The sequence below is a fragment of the Struthio camelus genome, chromosome 12, assembly GCF_040807025.1.
Source record: "Struthio camelus isolate bStrCam1 chromosome 12, bStrCam1.hap1, whole genome shotgun sequence".
NCBI lineage: Eukaryota > Metazoa > Chordata > Aves > Struthioniformes > Struthionidae > Struthio > Struthio camelus.
The window spans coordinates 13,080,321-13,102,431 of record NC_090953.1 but is presented as its reverse complement, the minus strand read 5'-3'; the positions used below and the strand labels follow the sequence as shown (position 1 = coordinate 13,102,431).

Genomic DNA, 22,111 nt, shown 5'->3' with positions numbered 1-22,111 from the left:
GAACTAGGTGGGCAGCATGAAGCTGCCTTTTCCCATCTGCTGGGAAGGGAGCACCTCCCGATCTAGGGCAGACCCCAGCTTGCAGGAGCACGCCTCGAGGAACCTGGAGAATTTGCATAGTATAATTGATTATGCACATATATTACCCAGCCGTGAGATAGCTTTGAATGCTGCCAAAACCGAGCTCTGACTCATTATTTATATCTCCTTTTTTTTTTTTTTTTTAAATAAGGACTTGTTAGAAACTCCAGTCAGGACTAGAGCCTTGTTATTAGGCACTGTACAAACAGACACACACATAGAGAAACAGTTTGCCAAGTGCTTAGAGATCCTTCCACATGAAAGACACTATTATAAATAAAAGTGGCATATGCCACGTGTCGAATTCCTCCAAAGTGCTCTCATTTTTAGATCCAGAGGCACCAATGCAATTCAGCTTTACCAAGACTAAATGGTGCCGCTTTCCATTTAAAGTGCTGCAAAAGGAGGTGAATACAATGGCATGGAGAAAAGGACACTGGCTTATATGTATCCTACCTGCTGCGTGTCAACATTCACCAAAGTGAGGCTGCTTGTTGAAATGGTCAGCTTTATATTCATGCCAGAAAACTGAAGGTTACTTTTGCCAAGCACAGAAGACAGGAACTTAACTGGAGGCTTTGAACAGAGAAACAAAAGAAAAAGACCGTCAGCCGAGTTTTTCAGGGGCAGAAGCACATCAAAGTCAAGTAGATTTTACAATATCTGACTGAGAATTTTAATGGATTAAAGATAAGGACTTGATAAAATGCAAATAGATCTTATAGCAAATATCAGCTTTAAATACGATACTTGAATGCATGGTTTTTATGTCGATAATGGAAAAAAGAATTTTAAAAAAGCAAAAGTGCAATGAGTTAAATGTTGTAGCTGGCTGAATAATTGAGAACGTGTCGTTTTCCCACTGAACTCTGCTTTGTTTCTGAGGATAAAGTGTTTGTCTCATGTATTCATTTTTCAGGAACATGTTCAGTGAGAGTCAGTCTTCCTGCACTCCACAGTTACTGACGGAAATCAATAACTTCCACCGAACGCTACCCAACAGAAGCTACTTACATTGCCCCTCGCTGCGTGCCGGTTAGTAAATAAATGATAAACCCATTAAACACTGCCATTCTAGTTTTAATTTTTGGGGGGGCCTAAATAACAATCAGGTAATCCTCCAGTGAACGAGCTCCATTTTGCAGTCAAAAAAACTCCTACATTTCACCATCCAGAACCTAAACATCGTAAAGCTTTGAGCACTGACAAGGCTGGTGGGAACAGGAGCACTGGCCAGAGCATTAACCCTTAAGAACAAGGTATAGCATTGCCAGAGCCCCCAAAACAGAGCAGTCCAAACAGCCTGCTACAAACACTCCTGTGTGTTACGTGAAGTTCAGATGAATGAACATACGCTAACTCCAGCACGGACTTAGTCCTGTTTGGGAATCACATCTCTAGTTTATCAAAAGCAGATAAAACACGGTAAGTGTTCAGCCAGAACAATATTTACCTTTCGCTTTTTTATAGCTCCATTTGTACCTGATACAGCTTCACACAGGCGGCTTATTGCTTCCCTACAAATAGAAAAATACAGCACAAACCGTTGGATCATTTAACATGCATCAGCTGTAACAGGGTCAGCAACCTTGTGATTAATTGTTACAATCCCACTTAAAAACACTTAAATCTTCTGGAAGGTCTTTCAGGATTTTTTTTTCCTCCCAGTGTTTAAAAAAAAAAAAACACACTTAATGAAACACAGTGATTCAGCAATCTGTTTTGGGTTGATTCTTTCCCTTCATAGAAGGTATCAGTTTCACCTAATGGAAATTTCTTTTTAAAAAAAAACAAAAATCAACTAACTGCAAGAAATGAAAAGGACCTCATGCCTTCAAAGCCTCTTCTGTGGTAAGGTTGACAGGCCTCCTGCCTGGCAGATAGGAGCCTTCACCTGCCTTGGTCGGTCTTATTTAGAGCATTGTGGATCTGCTGAGTGAGCCCAGCTGGGTGCCCTTATTGGCTGGTCTGGTGTTTTAGGTTTCTCTTAAGAACAGAAAGAAAGGAAAAGAAACATCTCATGACCATTCTGCATTTTAGCAAAAATCTTCTGCTCTTCTCTCACAGGGAGACAGATCCCTGTTTTGCAGCCTCAGCCGCCGTGGAGTTGCGCAGTGAAGGTCCCCCAGCCCTGTGGTCCCACCTCGCCAGGTGCGGTGGCTACTCCAGCGTCTGGCACCTGGGCTGGCCAGGCTACAGGATGTTTTCTTGTCAAGCAAAGTGCGACACTCTCAGCCAAAGCCCTGCTTAGGCTCTGCCCCTCTTACACGTGTGCTGATAAAAATGCTTCAATTGTTGCTGTTAGCAATTCTGCACCCCTCATGGCAGGAATTTTTTTTCTGTGAATTTAACACAAACCTTTCTCATTTTAAGTTTAAGGTGTATAGCCCGCTCAAGTGAAAGCTGGGTTTCAAAGCTTCTTCTCTTAGAATGTGCGGGGGTTTGTTGTGATGCTTGGTAAAGATAAAGCTCAGGAGAGAAATTCAGAGGAACGGCCTACTTCTGCTTCTCACGTTCTTTTTCAGATCTGGGGTTTCAGCTCATATCTGTTCCATCTCTAGCAGGTATTTCCCAAATTAAAAGTCGTTTCCTGACTGTCAAGGTGCTTCTCAGTTAAGAAAGCAGAAGTGTAAGGCATAAATCACTCACAGGGTTTATTGGCTTATATCCGACAGCTAAATTACACACTTAATATAACCAAGTTGCATGCTGCATCTATTTTCCATACTTCAACAAAGGAAATTCTGATATATGATCAGTCACGGTATTGGTTTTGAGATACAGTGTAGCACTCAACTATACTGATCAAAGTTGGCAGAGCTATTGGAAGAAAGTATTTTGTTGGCAGTCACAGACTGTTCGCTTACTGATACTTTTTGTGTTATTCTAAAAATGGAGACTTACTAGCTTGGGATGTGCTTAGGAAATTTCCTTAACCTTTCTTAGACGTCCTGGTGCTACGGAGACGCCAGCAGTGCTGCAGCCTCCCGTACGTTCCAGAATCAATGGGGTACCCTTATCTTCATAAACCAGCAAGCGGAGATGCTAGCGGGGTAGGTTTTCCATGCATAAGAGGCTGGTCATCCTCTAATAATTTCCTGGGGAGTTAGGAATGCAAGACACATTGCGAAAGGCACAAAAACACCTTGCAGGGCTGGACACACAGAACCTGACCTCTCCAGCTGCCAGGGCTCTCTGTCATGGGGCTCGCAGGGAACAGACGCCTTCGTCCCAGAGTGCTTTCAACTACGTTTGCCTTTTGGAGCCTTTTCTTTTTATCTGAGCAAGCACTGAAGCTCAATGCTACAGTGCTGTCGGACTCAGAGGAAGGAAGCACGTGGCTGGCTGAATTTATACGTTCTCATTTCTGCCAAATCAGCCCAGGGCAGTTGTGACTTTCTGTGCAGTTTGCTCCCAAAGTGAAGCCTGTTTCCTCGAGAAACTTTCTGAAAATGCAATTGGTGTCTCAGGGCCACGTTTCTAAACTTCAATCCATAATTTCAGAGCTATCAGGTAAAAATCAGGCATAAATTCAGTCTTTACATACGTATATGCTGTTCACATGTTAAAGCCTTTTCTTGTTGGTTCAAGGTGAGTTTGCACTAGTCAATGCTGCAGTTTGCCTGATAAGGATTTGAAAGCACTTTCCTTTTTGAAACCTTCATAACGTGTTCACAGAAAAAGAACTAGGCAAGACCAGGATGTTTTGAGCTGAGGTGTAAAGAAAATTATGCTGAATAGTGATGGCAGAGAACTCCACAAGGTGGTCACAAACAGAGCCCTGTTGATAAACGTGTCACTGCAAACCACTGGAAAGAAAATCTAAAGCAGATTTCCTTGTATCGCTCTCTCATCACTGCTGTGCACTACCCAGCCTCGTTAGAAGCACTGATCTCAAACAAGTTCCTTGATAGAAACAGAAAAAGCAGATTCCTCCCTCCCAAATCTGCCACAAAACACAGCTAGGCCAAAACACATGTATACAGTTTCTGAAACTATCCTAAACCTGAATTCCCATCTCCACATTCATCTTCCACAACAACTTGAGCTACGTAACCTTGTTACAGCTCATTTTATGTTTCCTTAAGCCATCTTTTGAATGGCACAAATGTACTACCACAAGATACTGCAGGTCCACGCACAGACTTCGTGCAGGAGTAAGGAAGCATGATGGATGTCATGGATACAGTACGGGATTAAGATCAAAAACACAATTTCCATTCTATGTGTCTCCCTGTGCGCTCTGTATGATCATGGAAAAAACACTTCTCAATGTCTCAGCTTTTCTATCTGTGACATAAAAGTAAACACTTTAGAGGATTCTTTTATGATATACTGACAAAAAAGACTACTTTTGCTTTTAGCTTTGCTTTGCTAGATCTAGGTAATTCTGAAGCAGGGACATTGGGTCAGGCATGTATGTAGACCATATTGTTCTTCAGGACCAAAGGCATAATACATTTCCTCTTCTCCAGGCCTCTTTAGGTTACACTGTGTTCATGCTCCTTTTCCCTGATGATCTAGTTAACCAACAGCAAAAGAGCTTCAGCTTTAGGACCTCTCAATTCTGTCTTTTTGCAAGCACCTATTTTAGTAGACCATCATTCCAACAGAAAGAAACTGCTCTCACATGTTAATTCATAAATATTCTTCTCTAATAAATGAAGGAAGTGCGGTCATTCAGTAATTTGTTCTTTAAGGTGACTCCTGGCTTTTGCTTTAGTGTATTTAACTTCAGCTAGGCTCTGGCAGTCAGGAAGTTAGGGGCGGTTCACAGTTAATATTAAATGGCACGGCTGAATGTGATTTTGCTCATTCCCGACACCATTCCTCAAATGAAAATCAGTTTAGAAAATCTATCAGGCCATTTCCCTTCATCCTCCTTGGTCTGTCCCTGCCTTTTCTGAGCTTCATCTGGAATATGACCAGCATTGCTCAAATCTGGGAGCCGAAGACATCCCAAAACAAGGGAACGCCGAACCGGCCCTGACAAGCGTATGTTTGAGTCAACCACTGAAAGGCTGGAAACATCTTCGAATTTAAAGATATCGAGAAGTCCAAACGATACCCTGTTACGGTAGAGTGAAACTATGCCATAAACTGCTGTTCTACGCAAATCAGGTCTCAGAAATCAGTGCCCCACTCTAGGTTCCCATTGTCGATCAGTCCTTCCTTCCTGCACAGACATTGCACCTGTATTGTTCTTCATACTAGCATTATTTACAAATCACCATTACTGTGTAAAGGATTCTTTTCTACTTTGCTAGTTCTGCTTAGAAAAACATTTCAGACTTTGATTCCCATATTGGGCAATTTTATTCTGAAACGGCAGCCTCAGCCTTTATCTCACAGCAAGCCTGAGCTGGATTCAGATTTGGGCTTTCAAGGGTTTGGATTTTGTTTTATTCTTAAGAGAAAGGGAATTTGTTTGTTTGTTTATTAATTTAATGTAATTATTATCCAAATAGTTAATTAGGAAACAAATGAGTTAGGAAAAATTTGTCTGCTTTCAAATGCATGCACGTGCATGGGAGGGACGCACTGCCGGGTTTTATTTCCTGAGAAAGTTTTGTTTCGAAGGGGCTAAAAAATCAAGAGACTAAACAATGAGAAGAGGCCCTGGGATCCAGTCTCCAGGTCAGACCTCACCTAACAGAGGTGCCTCGGTGAGGAGCGTGGACGTGCGAGGCTCCAGTGTTGCCGCTGGGAGCAGACCGGGGGGCGAACCTTTGGCCAGCGGCACTGCAGAGCCACAGGAGGGCAAAGGGGCCGGCGCCACTGCTGGGTCCTTGTTCGTACCCCACTCATGTTGCTGGGCTCATTCACTATGTGCTTAAAACACTAAAGAGCCCTAATACTAAATTGAATCTTCCTATTAAGAGAGAAACCTGAGAAATTAAACCTGGAGACTGTCAAATGAATGAGGATCTCAGCAACAGTAAAATAATGGAAATGTAATTAAGATATTCTGAATAAAAACAGCAGACAGGAAGAGGAGCATCACTGCGGGCTATACAAGATGGGTCAGAGGCAGTTTAGAAACATACAGTACTTCAGCCTTGTAAAGCAAAACCCTTCTCCCCACACAACTGGAAATACACTTTTCAAGTCAATTAATTCATTCTGGAAATTCTTCTTGTTTTGCTCTTGTTTTATTTAGGTGTTACCAATAGAAGGGCCAAAACTAAAAAAACATGAGAATAGGCATTCAGAAGGATGATCTTACAGATTGCAAAAATCAGCCTGGAGAGCTCATCTCATTCAATATTAAAGGAAACTAAAATCAGACACAGGACACAAAGGCTACCTACAGCTTTCAAGTCCAGCTCTACCTAGAACGAAAAACAAATACCGAACAAACTGGAAAAACAAGGAAATCTTCTATATTGGTGACAAATGAGTTATTTCACACTTCAAGCAACCTATATGAAATAGATGATTCTTAGAAGAGCAAAACTATCAGCAAAAGATCCCATTCTTGTACTAGAGAGTGTTGCGACTGTCCACTTAACCACACTCTGAAGCAATTTTCCAGCAAATAGGAACAAAAAAATAGGTAAACCATTTCTACTTTATAGTTCCTATTAACTCTTCTGTTTAGTGGAAAACATCTTCTCACAGACATTTCTTGCTCCGTATCTGGACAGTGTTCCAGATGGTTTAACAAACCATCTAATATACTATTTCAAAGTTGTGAAAAACAGCAATTTGGTAACACCCTGCTGATAGAACTAGATACTTTTGTTAGTCATTTCAGTGGGGCAGATGGATCCGAACTAGGAACTTCACTGTACACTAGAAAGAAGAGAAGCCCTGGATATGTCCCTGATAAACTGAAATACTGTTTACTGTATCAGTGACTTCTTCCTAGAGCTCTGCTATCCATTCATTCTTTCAGCGGTTCATTTCCTATCACTGGCTCACGCCAGTCTCTGCTTTCAGATCTGCCAGGTTGCACATGCTCACACAGGTCTTGCAGTTAATCCTCTTGTTCCTGAAGGAACATGCAATTTTATGGGTTCTGCCACTTGCTTGTCCATTTTATATTCTCCAGATCTGAGGCAGTGACAGAAAATTTGCTCTTTTATCCCAGACACGTTGTTGCTCTTACTTTTCTCTCCTTGTCACTCATCCCAAAGCAAAACACTTTGAGGTTTTTCCATTTTTCTTTTAAAACACACTGAATGAGATAACACCGCCTGTGTACTTTGCAGCAGCTCCTCTCAACCCTGGGAGCCACAGAATGAAATCAGGAGAGTTGTGAGGAGTTTAAGTCGTTCTTGTAGTTTAAGGCAAAGAAGATCTTGCTCCTCAACTCCTCAGACATCTCTTGCCATTTGAGGTCAGATCCCTTTCCGTCAGTCCATCCGTGCCACACTATCACATAAACTAATCACTGGTACACTGACACAGTTTCCACTCTTCCATGGCCAGCGTAAGAGATTTGGGCCAGCTCTTTTCGCCATCCTGAGAAATACTGCTCTAAAGCGCATTGGTGGCCTGGGCCACCACCAGCAGTGGAGTCACCACAGGCTCCTTGTGCCTCCTTCCCTCCTGCAATGGGAGGCCGGTCAGGCAGGACCCCCAGCAGATGCCTGAACCCAGAGACGGCATTTCCCAGGGGTTGTTCTGCAGGGCGCCAGCTCGCAAGGGCCAGCACAGTGCATGGGAGCAAGTATGTGGAGAAGGGAGGTAGGACCAGCACCCGGGAAGCCTCTTAGATTGGGCCACCAGGTCTTTGAACACACAGCCTTCGTCAGCCCCCCACTGCCAGGGCTGAGAGCCAGCGGCAGCAGGGATTTTGGGGGCTCCCGATTAGCCAGGGCCCTGGCTCCCTGCCCAGCCCTCTCTGCTGCTCTGGGCCAGGCTGTCCTGCCCCGGCTGCCCTTCCTCGGGTCTCCTTGGGCTCCCTCGCCCACCCAAGGCTGCGCCCACTGCCTGCGGGAGCTGTTCCCACTTTTCTTAAAAAAAAGAGCGAGCATGCGCATGTGGGAGAAAGAGCTCGCAATAACAGTGAGCCACTTTGTGTATTGTTTCCCCAAATGAGAGTAAAAGAAGAGAGATGGGCTGATGTAAGCGAAGAAGCACGCTGTTGGAGATTGGCTTTTAAGCAGCTCGGGCTCTGCCTGCACTGTCTAACAGAAAGGGATTGTGTGCCTCAACAAAGTTGAAATTAATCTTCCAGACAAAGTCAGCCTTCTTCACCCAGCCATGCCCACCAGCGCGTTTCGGATGCCCTTCGCCCTAACCACGCTGCCTGACCATTTTCAAGTTTGCAAGTTAATGCCATGATCTGAGATACAAAATCCCTTTTCCCATAAAGCTCCAAATATAATCGCAAATAATAAGCTTGATTTATCAGAACAAGGGGGTGTGTAACAGGAGAAGAGCCAAAGGGCTGGGCGGGGGAAAGGCAGAGTCGCTCACTGGTGGGAGGGAAGGGCCGGGCTGCAACCGGCCACCCTGCAACAGCTAAACCTGACCACTCAGCAGTCCAGACCATCTTGTTCTGACAACAGCAAGTGCAACACGCGTACAGGTGACCACCCACAAAAGGAAGTCTCTCTGGGAGAGGAACCTAGTATCCTTATTTTTATTTCCTGATGTTACTCTTGTCATCTACATGCAATTTGGGATTGCAAATTTGCACAAAGTGGGAGGGGTGTAACTCAGAGCAGGTGGCTGCTATGACGTGCCTCCCCCATTTGAACGAAGAGCCCCAGGGTACATGGCTCTTGGTTCGACGTGCTGCCTGCCTGTGTGGAGCTACACGGTGCTCAGCGTGGAGTGCAGCCCTCCAGCAAGGGACAGCAAGGATTCATCTGAATGCAAGTGGCCCTAGCTTAACTACAGACTGGATTTAAAACCAGATGATTCAGCTGATGCAAAAGGGATTTTCTTAAACTGATATCAATCTGGCTTATATTTTCCTTAAATCGACAACAGCGAGATACAAATACAGCAAGATGAATCACACAGCCATTCTTCCAGCCGTAATCATGTCCGCCTGCCTTACGGCCCCGGCGGTCAAGCTCTGCCCCTTTCGGCTGCAGTCCTTTACGACATTATCGTCCCCAGCTCTCTGGCCAGTCCCTTTGCTAAAAGTCACCGGTGCAGATTCCAGTCATCCTGCACCACCAGCGAGGGCAGGTTGTCAGGAGCGCATTAGGCTGCTGTGAATTTGGGTCACAGATGGGCATGGCAGAAAGCTGGAGGAGAAAATGTCTGAGACGGCTGCAGCTAAAGCTCCTCCGCCAGCCTTCTCCCCGTGCAGCCGCCTGGTCTACGAGTACGCAGGCCGTCACTTGCTGAGCTGCTGTCGTGCACTTTGAAAGCCACAAGGCATCTCTGCACCCTCGGTCCCAAGGTATCCAAAGCTCTGGGGAGGCCACTTCCTACCTTCATCACCCCGGTGGCTGGTCTGCAGGACCTCTTCAGGCCTGCGAGGTGGGTTATAGGTCTGTATGCTGCCTTTCTGCACAGAAACATCACGTTTGCATAAGACTGAATATGTTTTGGGAGCCCAGATACAGTTTGTCACTGGTAAGTGACTCTGACAATGCAAGACCAACAATGAACTAGAAACTAAATCATTGGCTTTCATCTCTTCTGACTCCTTAGGGCACTTTGGCAAACATGAGCTTGTTGATCTTTCCAATATTCATGTGAGGTAGGTAATAAATATGTTTAATTTTAGAGATCAGGAGACTAAGAATGCAAATACACATGAAGCAAGTCAAGGAACAGACATAAATAGAGACCCCTTCTGCCTCAGTTTAAAGGAGAACGTGGCCCTTTGTTTAGTGAAATGCCATCAGAGTAAAAATATTTTTTTACCCCCAGTACAAATAGCTCAGATTATTAAAATGGAATCATTTCAAATAACTTTTTGTTTGTGGTATGGTGCACGCCATCTACAAAGTCACTCGCCCAGGAGAGCAGCAGCAGAATAACCAGTGTTATCTCTGCTTCTAGTCAGTTTGTAATCGATCGAACTTTGCAGTTTGCGTGCCTGAGCTCAGCACTTCAACGTTTGGTTTGCAAACAGTCTAAGTTTTGAATTTCTCATACACAAAAGAGCTTGTTAAGGTCAGCAGTGACATTTCTTTTAGGTGATGGAAACATTTCCATCGTTAAGTTTTCACATAGCTCAGTTTAACAAAACCTTACTTCTGGGCCAAATTTAAGTTGGCAAGTTCTCTTTAAGCGGTAATTCCTATTCATTATCTTTCAGACAAACCACTCAAATCCCTATTTTGTAAGTGTAACAACATACGTATTCCATGTCTTGCAAAAGGGAGATAACCTCACCTTTTGGCTGACGCTGTCGAACAGAACAATGGCTTGGTCTAAATGCACCAGGCGCGTTTCTTGGGGCTAGCTGTACTACATTTCTCTTTTTGATTGGTAAACAGTTAGGATGAGGGAACTGTATTTGTCTCACAGGCGCTTCTTCATATACACATGCAGGAACTGGGTGATTGCACACTTGTGCTGACTGTAAATGTAAACAACTTCTGATTTTGAGTATAAAACAAATCAGGCTGCTTTAGAGCATGGTATACAAAGATTTAACGACTCGAGGTTTTCAGGTTCTTCCTTTTATCCGGTAAGTCTGGGAGCCAACTGCCAGAAGTTTAATACTTACCTCTTAATGCTCCTGTCTCTTCTCCAGAAGGTTTGACACTAGCAGTTGAGGAAGCAAAAGAGCATCTGAAAACCTTCCTCCAGCCGGAAGGAAGGGCAAGGCAGCCCAGCGCGCCCAAACCACACTTCTGGCATCCACGGCACCAACAGTCCCGGCAAAACGGCAGAGGTAGGAGGGAACATGCCTAAGGCACGGCCAAAATACTCCACATCCACCCACGCCTGAGAAACCCTGGGGGCACAGCGGCCGGGGCGTGGGGAGCTCCTCTGTGGGCGTCTGCCGGGTGCCGTGGCTCCGCAGGGCGCTAGACCTGGCCACGGGGTCCTGGCTGCAGCCCACTGGCACGTAGCTGCTCAAAGGGCAATGGAAAACTCGCATACACACACTCACACACACACACGCACACACACATTAATAATCTATGCCCAAAGACTGGTAGCAACGCAATCTGCAACAAAAGGTGCAAGCTTTTCAAAAGAGCACAAAATATTTCATCTTTAAACCACAGTCAGTTGTATCTGAGACCACAGTATTCATCTTTTGCTGATTTGCAGCCTGGAAGTGTAGGCCTGGAGTACACCTGGAAATGGCCTGTATTTCACGTGGCTTCCTGGGCTTACAGCGGTGGCTGCCCTTGGCTGTAAATGGCGCCAAGCGATGTCACATATCCGATAAAAAATCATGAGAAGACCTCACTAGATGGGGGGGGGGGCAGGTGTCAAGCGCAGAGAAAGCAGCGCAGCAGGGACATGTCCGAGAGAGCGCCGGAGCTCCCGGCTCGCAGCAGCGCCCGCAAATTTACCCCACTTCTCGGGCAGCCGTGGAGCCGGTGCTGAGCCCCACGGCCAGGCTGGCCACTGCCAGCACCGCGCCGGCTGCGTTCGTCTGTACCGCGCCGCGACCGCAGGGGGATTCTCTCCGCATCCAAAACAAGAGCTGGGAGAGAAATTAGCTCTGTGGCTGAAACGATTCATTCGCTAGCGCAAAAGCCTATTGTAATGATCAAACCGTCACTTGGGGAAAACAAAGCAAAACATGCAAACTCCTATTCAAAAGCATGAAAGAGCTTGGCATGCGCCCTCCCCCCCTCGGCTCGCTACAGGAATTAGCACTTGGGCTTTTCACTCTTGCGTCAAATTTCGGTTTGATACCACCTACCTGGTGACTTGGGTTCGCGTGCCGAAGTCCAGGGACCTCATTGACTGCAGTACTTCAATACAGCCCATGTACTAGAGAAAAGAGAGAGACAGACAGACAGGACGGCTATGTTAAGCTCTAGAGAACAGGTACGAGGAGGATCACAGAAGAATGCAAATGTGGTTTCAGCCCACTAAATGTATGCAGAACCATAGTCTAAACGGGAAAATCTAATCAGCCACTCTAGATCTGCTTACTAAATATATCGTGTTCACTGAAGAGTGCGTAGGACTGCAATAAAGGTACTAGCAACTTCAACAACATAGCAAAAAAAAAAAAAAGAAGTAAAGCATTTTAGAGACATCGTTCCTTTTTTTCCAGTCCTGCTTATTCTCTCTGATCAGCCTGCATTACTGAACTGGGAGCATTAGGGTGAAACTCTCCCACTAGCAGTGGATATCTGGAAGCCCCTGAGGCCAGTGCACTCATAAAGCCTCCATGCAGTTGAGCTGCATGCTCAGGCCAGAGGCAGGTTTTATGAGGTACGAGGAGAGCGGTGGCTCCCTGCTGCTGCAGGTCTGAGGACAGATACCTCCTGCAGAAGATGAAGAACGTGGAGATGCAATTCCAGCTCATAGCAACTGCTCTTAAGATCCTGCACTATAAACCAGCCTGCCTTAAATCAGAGGCTGGATCCCACACTCCTGTCACATGGGGCAGAGCTGAGGGACTTTCCATACTCATCTGTGATTTTCACAGAACTAAAGATTGATAACATTCAGCAATTTTCAGAAACATCAGGAATGTAGTGATGTGTCAGCCCATGGACTCCCGTGATGTTTATATACCAACCTAGGGAACATTTTCATCTCAATGAGGTGTACTAGGCTAATGCTATCCACTGAGTTTACCTTTCCCAAAAATATCTTACTAGTTCCTTCAGCATTTCTGTTGGTGCCCATCACTCTGCTATTGAAGCGCCAAGACTTCTCCCCTTTATAGGCTTGGCACAGGTCTGGGTTTCCCTGTTTGCATCCTCTGTTCCACAGTGAAGTATTCTCCAGGAGTTAGAAAGGGCTTTGTGGCAATCCCACAGTTCCCGCATAGCGCCCAGGGGCTCCGGCGAGAGCCTGCCCACGCGGACCTCGCGTGCGGGAAGGCAAGGCCTCTCAGATACACCAGAGAGACGGGCAGTCCCAGACAGGGGCAGGCATGGTCTGTGCTCTTGTTTTCAAAGGACAGTGGAACCACTGTTTGTCCAGAGAAAGGTGCTGTATTTACCTCCTCTGCCTCAGTTTGTCTGTGAATTGATTTTTCTGCTGGGGCATTCAAAGGGGATTGGATTTAGGTATCTATTTCAACTTTGGAGACTTCTGGAAATGGATGTGTGCGTTAAAAAGAGAGTGTCTGCGTACAGTTAAACAGGGATTCCATAACAATTGTATTATCCCTGTTTTGATTTCTTTCCAAATAGCAGTGCAACCCTTGGGAGAGCTCCAGAATTAGGTCAGAGCCCTGGAAGGACATCAATAAGAATCTGAAGGGTTAGCAGAACCGCTTCCCTAATGAACATTTAATGACTTGGTAAAGGACTCTGAGAGCTATCTTACTTGTTAAAGATATTCCTGCTTAACGGGAACAAAGCAAATGTGGAAAATACGTTTAGAGCCTCAGCTTATAGCATGGCAGAGACCTCTGATCCTTCTGTATAAGGTCAAGTATTCTATGAGCTGGTTAGCTGCTTCACTATCCTTCAGGAAAGAAAGATTTAGAGGAGTAGGTGAGTCATATGCTGATAAGTGAGTCCCCGCTGCATCCTGAACAGATGCGTGGGAAGCTACTCTAAGCAAAGATGAAAAATCAATATTAGGTTTTGCATAAGTGACCCTGAGTGAAGCTGAACTTATCAATGATTCACAAAAGATCTTTTTTTTTTTCTTTAAAAGCCTGAGTAGGCAAATGCATTAACGTGGCACCGCGCTGTATCCCTCATTTATTTTAGCTGCCTTTGGTTATCGAAACCAGCACAGCTAGCAGTGGCTGAATGGCCACATCTCTGTAGGACGGGGAAAGAAAAACTGCAGAGTCCTGGGCATGGACAAGCAGCTGGGACTGCTTGGGGGAGCAGAAGGCAGGTCCCAGTGCTCAGAAAGAAGCCCTCTCAGCAATTGAAAAGGACAATAGGATACTAGAATCCTATTAAAGAAAACAAAAGACACTCTCCAAGGAGGAAACAAGAATTAAACCTTAAACAAGGCAAAGATTAACCCTTCTACGGCAGAGTCTGCAGGGACTAACAACCTGGTTGGTGTGCAAGGGAAAGGGGAAGGCAGGAGGCAAGGAAAAAGCTTTTCTCAACAATCTTCACCCAGGCCTGGACTCTAATCCTGGTGTTACCCCTATTCCACCACCCCGTTTACCCCAAATGGCCGCTCCCAGAAAAAGCTAGTTGGCACATCCAGGGGCGCAGGGTAGAGGGCAGGTCCCGCTTTCGTTTTCTGGGAGAATTTAAGCCCAGGCTTTTGCAGGCCTGCAGCCCACCAGCACCTTCACACAGCTCCATAAGCACCAGCACGCCTGTTTGCTTGGCGAACAAGTAGTCGACGGCTGCCGATGGCATTTCTGCAACGTGACGAGAGCGATATCGAGGGCTCAAAACTACTAGCGCTGTCAAACCTGCTTGGGAAGGGAGGGGAGGGCGAGTGACTTGTGTGACTTGTGCACGCGCAACGAGGTGTCTGAGCCTTTCAAAGCCTGCAGAGAGGAACCAGGCGCTGCTTTAGCGAGCAGCCAAGGGAAAGCAGGGGGGAAGCTGGGCTGCAGCCCCGGGCCGGTGCGGAGGGTGTAGCACTGGCGATGGGGGGGGATGCTTTCTGCTTGCTTCCCCAGGCTGCTGGGCAGCTGGTGCAGGCAGAAGGGCGGCTAGCGAAGACACACATCGTTTCACATCTATTTACAAGAGCTGGTGGAGAGCCGCTGCAAAGCAGGATGAGGACTGTGTGGGAGGAGATGGGAACGCACTAAGCAGGGCTCGTGTGAATAGGCTTTTGAGGCACCCTCTAATACAGACCCAGGTCTCATTTCATTCCTTCCCATAACACAGTTAATGGCTCCGGCTCCAGCTTGAATGACAGCCAGTGATTCACCAGCAGAAACGATACAGGGAGCAGAGCACTGAGCTCCTAGTTAAACAACACAGCTGAAGCCTTGCAATTCTACCTGTTAGTTAACAGGCATTAATTTATGCATAATGTCAAGGCTACATTGACCTACAGACCCCACAGACCTACAGACCCTACAGACCCCACAGCTGACTAGCAAAGAGCCCAGGTGACAGCATCTGCTGACAGACGCACTACGGGATCATGCTGCTGCTAAACACCCTCTACCCAAACGTATACGAGGCTAGGTTCAAATTCACTATAAACATGCTACAGCTGCCTCGGCAAAAAACCATGGCGAACAGTTGCACTGTGTGCAAACGAGCATGTCGAGAACCCAGCCCCCATTCAAGCCTTTCTTTTGCACTGCTTTAACAAGGCACTTTTGAACTAAGGGGAAAAAAATTGCTGAGCTTCCCACCACCCACGTCCCTGAAGAGCAAGGGTGCCCGGGCAGGCGCTCCTCGGCGCTGCCGGCTTTCCCCGCGCCAGCCGCTCCGGGCAGCCCCGGCAGCTGGCTGCTGAGTGGCGACAGAGTTTTGCTTTGATTTTCTTGGATAACCCACCTGTGAGCCGGCTATGGCTCCGGCAGTAAGGGAAACCGTCCCGGCTCAAACGCGGTAGTCACCAGCGTGCGGCACGGACCACGGCACTGAGGTTAGGGACACAGGCCTCTGCCATTCACGCCATGGAAAAATGACTTTAGTATTTAGCAGCAGCAGCAGGGCTGCCCCTCCTGGGACTGGCTGCCCGGCTCGGGGGCACGCTGTCCCGCTGGCACAGCGGTGCGCACGCAGGTGCGGCGACAGGGGCCTGCCAGGCGCTTCCCCAGTGCGGCTGACGCTCGAGACGGGACCCCGGCGCCACTGGCAGACACCGGTCTGCACAGGAGCAGCACAGGGTGCCCCTTCAGCCCCCGCTCTTCAGACCCCCCTGTCCTCACCCAGTGGGAAGGTGCATCCCGACCGCTTGCTGACGGCCACCTCGCGGCATCCCGACCTGCTCGCCGACAGCTACCTCGTGGCATCCCGACCTGCTCGCCGACAGCTACCTCGCGGCATCCCGACCCCCTCGCCAACAGCCACCTCGCGGCGTCCCGACCCCCTTGCTGACAGCCACCTCGCGGCATCCCGACCTGCTCGCCAACAGCCACCTCGCGGCATCCCGACCCCCTTGCTGACAGCCACCTCGCAGCCTCCCGACCGCTCCCCCGCGTGGGTCACAGCCCGAAAACTAAAAATACCCCCGGGCTCATGAATGACAGATGCGGCCCAGGAGCACTGAGTCACCCAAGTTAGCCTCCTTCCTGCGAGAGCCTCGGCTGCGCCTTCCTACGTGCTTATTTGTGATCGGCGAGGCCGGGTGCCGACAGCGGAGCAGCTCTGGGTGCGAGCGGCTCGGGGGGCTGCGTGGAGGCCGGCAGCCGCGCGTGCGTTAGCAGCGCTGGGAAGTCGCTGCCGCCGAAATGGGACTGGGTTATTTCCCTGCCCCGAGCCAGAGAGGCGCCCATCAAGAGGCTCACGCAGATCAAGAGGAGGCTCCCGGGGCATGCTGCAGATTCAAACTGCGAATAGACTGCGCAGGGGACGAGCTCCCACGTACAGGATACACCTCAGGTTCGACAGCGTTACTTCTTAGCGCCTACGTTAGCAGGCATCAGGCTATTTTTGCTCTAGAGACCACCAACTACGCGCTGCACGCCACACGAACTGCTATCAGACGATCAACCTGTATTGAAAAAAAACTTCTTTAAGATAAAGGATGCTGCAAACAACTTGTACCATGTTTTTTCCACTCTATAAAATTAACATGCTTTAAAATACCCAGCAATAGCCTTTTCCTTCCATTTTTTAACTACCTAGCATATTTACTTTGCAATCCAAACATCATCTCTCAGAGACTTCTGCAATTTTGATTCAAGCTAGGCCACAAAGCCTTATCCCAGGAGCAGCGCGCTGGTGGCCGGGGCGGCGGGGGGCCGCCGCTGCGGGACGGCGCTGAGCGGCCTCCCTGCCCTCTGCGCGCGCTCGGGCGCCGGCGCCTCACGCGGGTCGGCTCGACGCTCGCCTTCCGCCCTCGCCGTGCTCCTCGCAGGCCCGGGCCCTGACAGCTCAGCGCCTCTCTGTACAGCCCAGGGCTCGTTGTGACCGCAGCGAACAGCAGCGGGACACGCTACGGACAGCGCACAGAGACAGTCACTCAGCCTTCACAGGAAGGCGTGCAACGGGTACAACATGGAGACGGAGAAAGTAAATAGATGTCTTTCCAATCCTGCAGCAAACTGAGTACAAAATACATTCTGAAAGACAGCAGTACGGGAATGGGATCTGTCCCAGCTCCTATTCAGATATTAACATTTGGGCTCTTCCTGCTGCCTGCCCCAGCAGCTCGGGGGAGCAGCGTGCTGGCCGGGGCCCTCCGCCCCCAGCAGCACGGCCAGCGTGGCCGCCTGCCCCCGCCAGCCACGCGCGAGCTGCGCCCGCTTCTTGGGAAGAGGCGACACATCCCATGGTGGGCACTGCTTAAAACCAGCCCCCGGAAGAAAGCCCCCGCCTCGCTCCACTGACTTTCGACTTACGGCATTTCGCCCCTTCCCCACGCTCCTGCGCTGCCTGGCGGCACGAGGAGCTGCGTGGGGACCCTGGGCGTCTCCGAGCGCGATGCGAGGGAGAGCGAGAGCCGGGGTACAGCGGGCATCAACAACTGGCAGAGAAGGCGCCGACGGGAAGGCTACGGGGCACAAGGGAGCGGGGGCTCCCCGGAGCAGCTCAGAGCAGCGCCCGCGGAGCAAGCGCGGGGCCGGCTGAATAAATCCCGCAGATCAGCAGCCCCTTCCCATTGCAGTGGCCGAGGTCTGCCGGGGGACGTCGGCCCCCGTCCCTCCCGCGGCGGCGACGTGGCGGGGCTGCCCGTCGGACAACCCCACCAGCGAGGTTTCCCCCCAAACCTTCTGACTTCCAGAAAGACTGGCAGAAAAAAGGACTGCAAATATAACCTAGGGACGACCCCTTGGCCACTTTCACTCAACCCTCCCGTTTCCTCTTAGGGCCTTTGTTCTCTTTTTCGCTTTTTCTTCTTCCTTTTTTGTTCATGTGGTCTCGGACGAGGTGACGGGTCGGCTCTCGGGTTTCGACCACAGCAGAAACACAGGAAATTCCACCTGCACGTTTCCTTCTCCTGCCGCCCTCCCCCTGGCCAAACCCACCGCTTTAAGGGTGCCTCTGACATTAACGCTTCATGATTTGCAATTCTGTAGGTACCTCAAAGCCCAAATCATGAGCTCCACCGTGTCAAGCACTGTCCAGAACACAGAACCAAAGGAAGACGCTTGCGCCGAGAGTTAGAGCGTTACCACAGCATTTGCCAGGCCAAACATTTCTAGGTCAGCTGACCTAGAGCATAGCACCTAAAACTGCATTTGGCACTTTAAATGTCACCGTAAATCAGACCCTAGATGCTCATTAATCTACTTTGGAGACTTGCTAACGTCAAAATAAATTCTAATACTAACGTGAGCGGTTGATAAGGAGAAACAAAGATAAAAGGACACAATTCAGCATAGAGAAATAGTTCAGTTTCCGTGAGATGCTCACCCAGCACTGATTCTCTCTTACCGCTGGCTTGAACAAGAAGGTAAATGCAAACAGGAGCCCTTTCGTTTCTATTTTCTGTGGCTGCTTTTCTGGGTTTGGAACAGTATCTGAACGATGCCACTGTTGCAATTAAAACAGGACCAAAGACTCAGTTCAGAGACGCACCCAAGCGCTGGGCCCAGCGAGGCACCTGCACCGTCCCATCAGCCTTCCCGGGACGCGCCGCGTCCCTCCTGCCCTCTGCTGGCCCCCGGCCAGGGCTGGCCCTGGCGCAGCCCCGCGCTCGGTGGCGGCGGCAGCCTCAGCTGCCTGCCTGGCGAAGGGGAACCTTGCTCAGCAGCCTGCCCAGCAGCGAGGACACCCTGCGGCCCCCATGTCGCTCCTGCCCGCTGCCTTGCTGCCCTCGTGCTGACTTCGGAAAGGTTGTTTTATTTTTTTCTTGGCCTTGTACTTTTCCTTAGAGTTTCCTTCTTGGGAAACATTCACACCGGAGACAAAATTTTTGCACAGCTTACAGCTTTTTCTCTCCTTACTTCTGGCACATTTTGACACATCCTATACACCAAACTGACAGCTTACAGATACACACCAGTCTTAACGCCCTGCCTTTGGCCTAAGCAGAGGAACATGTTAGATTTGTCGGCTTGCTCCCGGGGCTGCGAGCCGACTACCACTGAGTGGCCCGGCAGGCCAGCGGCGGGCGCGAGGGCTGTGCGAGCTGCAGGAGCCGGGGGCATGCCCAGCCACTAAGCTGCTATTCCTGAAGCAGATTTAGACCATTTTCTGCTGTCATATCGCCATGGCATGTGCTGGCTCCCCTGGCTCCATGCTAGTAGTGAGTGGTTTTCACAGATGTGCTTTTGACAGATGAAAGGTAAGCACTAAAAGGTACAGGGTCAGAGGTGCACAGCACAGAGAAGGAAGCAACTGTTAGTGGTTTTTCAAACTGCAAGATCTGGCCACAGAAATATAAAGTCCAGAGAGGAAAAGAAAAAAAGAAAAAGGCTCCTGAGTGTGGGATGGGAGGAAGGAGCAAAAGTACAGAGCACAGGGAGTCACTCAGGCAACAAGGTCTCCTCTTCACCAGTGACTACTGACTAGAAGATGATACATACCAATGCCACGCCAGCACACATCGTGGAAAAGAAAACTACCCAGGGAGGATATTTCCAAGCGTCTTCTGAAGAAATATGCAGGGATTTTTGAGCATGATCATTACCAGGAAAATCAGATACAGCACACAGCATCAAACAAGGAGGACAGCTCTAGCACCTTGCAAGCTCACCTCCTGGGGCACGCAGGCACATGGGTGTCAGGGTGCTCCCAGCCACTCTCCTCCGCCCTTCATAATAAGTATGCCAGAGGTGTGAGCCCATTTACACCTAGTACCTAGTAGCTGCTCTACAGGAGATAGGAAACTGTTTCCAGGAGTCCTCCTTCGCCGTCCAGCACGCATTGCCTGACAGAGCAACGTCTGCCTGAATTTCAGCTCAACTGCACTGCTTAAAGAGCATAGACGTTCTTTGGGAAACAAATGTTGTGCTACCTCTGGAAGCGGCTGCAGTCCTTTTAACTCCCTCCATTCAATAACACAGTCTGACCTATGCGGCATCAGGAAAGGGGAAATATGTGGAATAAATAAGTGGTGTGGGGCCCTGGCTCCAGAGGTGGGAACAAGGGGGGGTCACATCACAGCCACCTGCACAGTTTGCTTTGTTAGAAAACGGAGACCCTGTGAGAAGTACTCACCCGCACGCAGTAGGTCGTGCCTGTCTCGACGACATTTTCAGCGCTCTGTATGAGGCTCCTGTCCTGTCTGTCTGTAGGAGCAGCCTCCTCTGAGCCCCACGGGGTGCCGTTGCCTGCAGCCTTAGTGCTGAGGAGCAGCTTGTCCGGGTCGGGCTGCGGGTAAGACGCAGAGAGGCAGCTGATTTCAGGTGAGGTTGGGCTGCTTGGGATGGTAACGCACTCCGTAAGTTTAATTCTTGGCACCTCTTTCGTTCCCAGACAGAAGCTTTTCAGCCCTGGCAGACTGGATGGGTTGGCAAGTTTAATGTTAGCCATTCGAGGTATCAAAGCACACAAGGTGGTGCAGGTGTCCTGTGTCCCCAGGGAGACATCTTCAGTCAGTAAATTAGGTGTTGAAGAATGGGAAGAGGACGAAGAGCCTTTGATATTTAAAGACGTATTTTGTGTACCTTCATCTAGTGATGTTATTGAATCATTCCTGAATCGGCTGTATTTAGCCCTGTGCAGCATTCCTGGATGTCTAAATAACCCTACATACAGTACGTGTCCACTGAGGCTCTGCTGGTTGCGTTCTCTCATAGCCTTGGCAGTTCTGTAACTGGAGACTCTTGCATAAATTGGCTCTTGTAGATAAATTATATGGAAATTAAGCAATTCAAACAATTTTTTAAAGAGAAAACTAGTGGATATTTTTGCTGACTGTCTCTCAAGTGGTTTATTTTCCTCAATGCATGAGGCTTAAAACTGCATGGACATCTGGTATTTTGTAAGCAGTAATAAATGAAGCATACAGGAAAGCGTAGCAATGCTCCAGCAGTTTAATTTGAAGAGCTGCTATCCAAACCTACTCATTTCTGCCTCAAGCAAGCAAGCCACTACATCACTGCTAGCTTTGAAGACTCACTGTTTTAGCCTGCATCATTAATTGTGTAGTCCTCGCTGCAGCAAAAGCTCAAGCGTATTCCACACAAAGCAAAGCAAGACAGCTAGAATCTCAAACACACTTTCAGACTTCCAAGAACCCGGCAAGACACCCAGCTTTCAGCATTTCCAGCTTCAGCTGCCCCAAAGGAAGAAAGCACCCCTATGCTACAATTCTCATGTTCTCCATTCATGAAAAAAATAATAATAATCAAGGAAAATACTGATCTGATCAGAGCCAGCAGTTCTCAGTGTAAGTCTTGCTAATTCTTCCTGGAAAGTCCCTCAGCAGCATCCTGCAGACCCCGCTGAGACCCGCGCGGCCCGGCGCTGTGTCCCGGCGCGCCGCGGCTGCGGCGGCCCCGGCGCGGCTGCTCCTCCGCGCCGCCGCCTCGCCCGCGGCCGGCCCCGCCGCGCCGCCTGTTTATGAATGAAGTTTTTGTGAATGATTCTCGGCGCGTGCAGGCGGGCAGCCCCGTGAATGGCGCTCCGCGGGGCGGCCGCGGCCCCGCGGCCCCCGGGGGCGCCTCCCAGCCAATCCCGGCCCGCCGCTGACTCACGCGCCATAAATACGCTAAACGAGCAGCCCCGCGAAAACAGGGCGCCGGGGAGCGGCCCCGGGCCCCGAGCCCCGGCAGCGCAGCGGGCTGCGGCCTCCGGAAGCCCGGGCAGATCTTGCTGAAGATCCATCAAATGCCCCTTTGTCTGCAACACACCGCCAGAGAGTTAAAAAAAAAAAAAAAAAGAATCGAGTGATGCATTAATATTAAAGACACGTGGTGCAGTTCCCGTGGGAAGGTGCGATCCATCGTTCCTCGAGG

At 49.1% G+C, this 22,111-nt stretch overlaps 1 protein-coding gene across 3 annotated transcripts in view; it reads right to left on the bottom strand.

Annotated features, from left to right (window-relative positions):
- The window catches only part of SHC4 (SHC adaptor protein 4), a 37,478-nt gene extending 16,042 nt beyond the window's left edge, over positions 1-21,436 (bottom strand). Inside the window, exons 1-4 of one of the 3 annotated variants that reach the window (XM_009681353.2) lie at positions 20,370-21,436; positions 11,888-11,958; positions 1,535-1,598; positions 538-657 (exon numbers count right to left, since the gene is read on the bottom strand). In XM_009681353.2, the coding sequence (XP_009679648.2) occupies positions 538-657; positions 1,535-1,598; positions 11,888-11,958; positions 20,370-20,948 (834 nt within the window). In that variant the 5' untranslated portion in view covers positions 20,949-21,436. Of the gene's footprint in view, positions 1-537; positions 658-1,534; positions 1,599-11,887; positions 11,959-17,605; positions 17,734-20,369 lie in introns of those variants that run through there. The other 2 variants (XM_009681354.2, XM_068958587.1) reach the window with 2 other exon arrangements.
- Between the last annotated feature and the right edge of the window lie 675 nt (positions 21,437-22,111).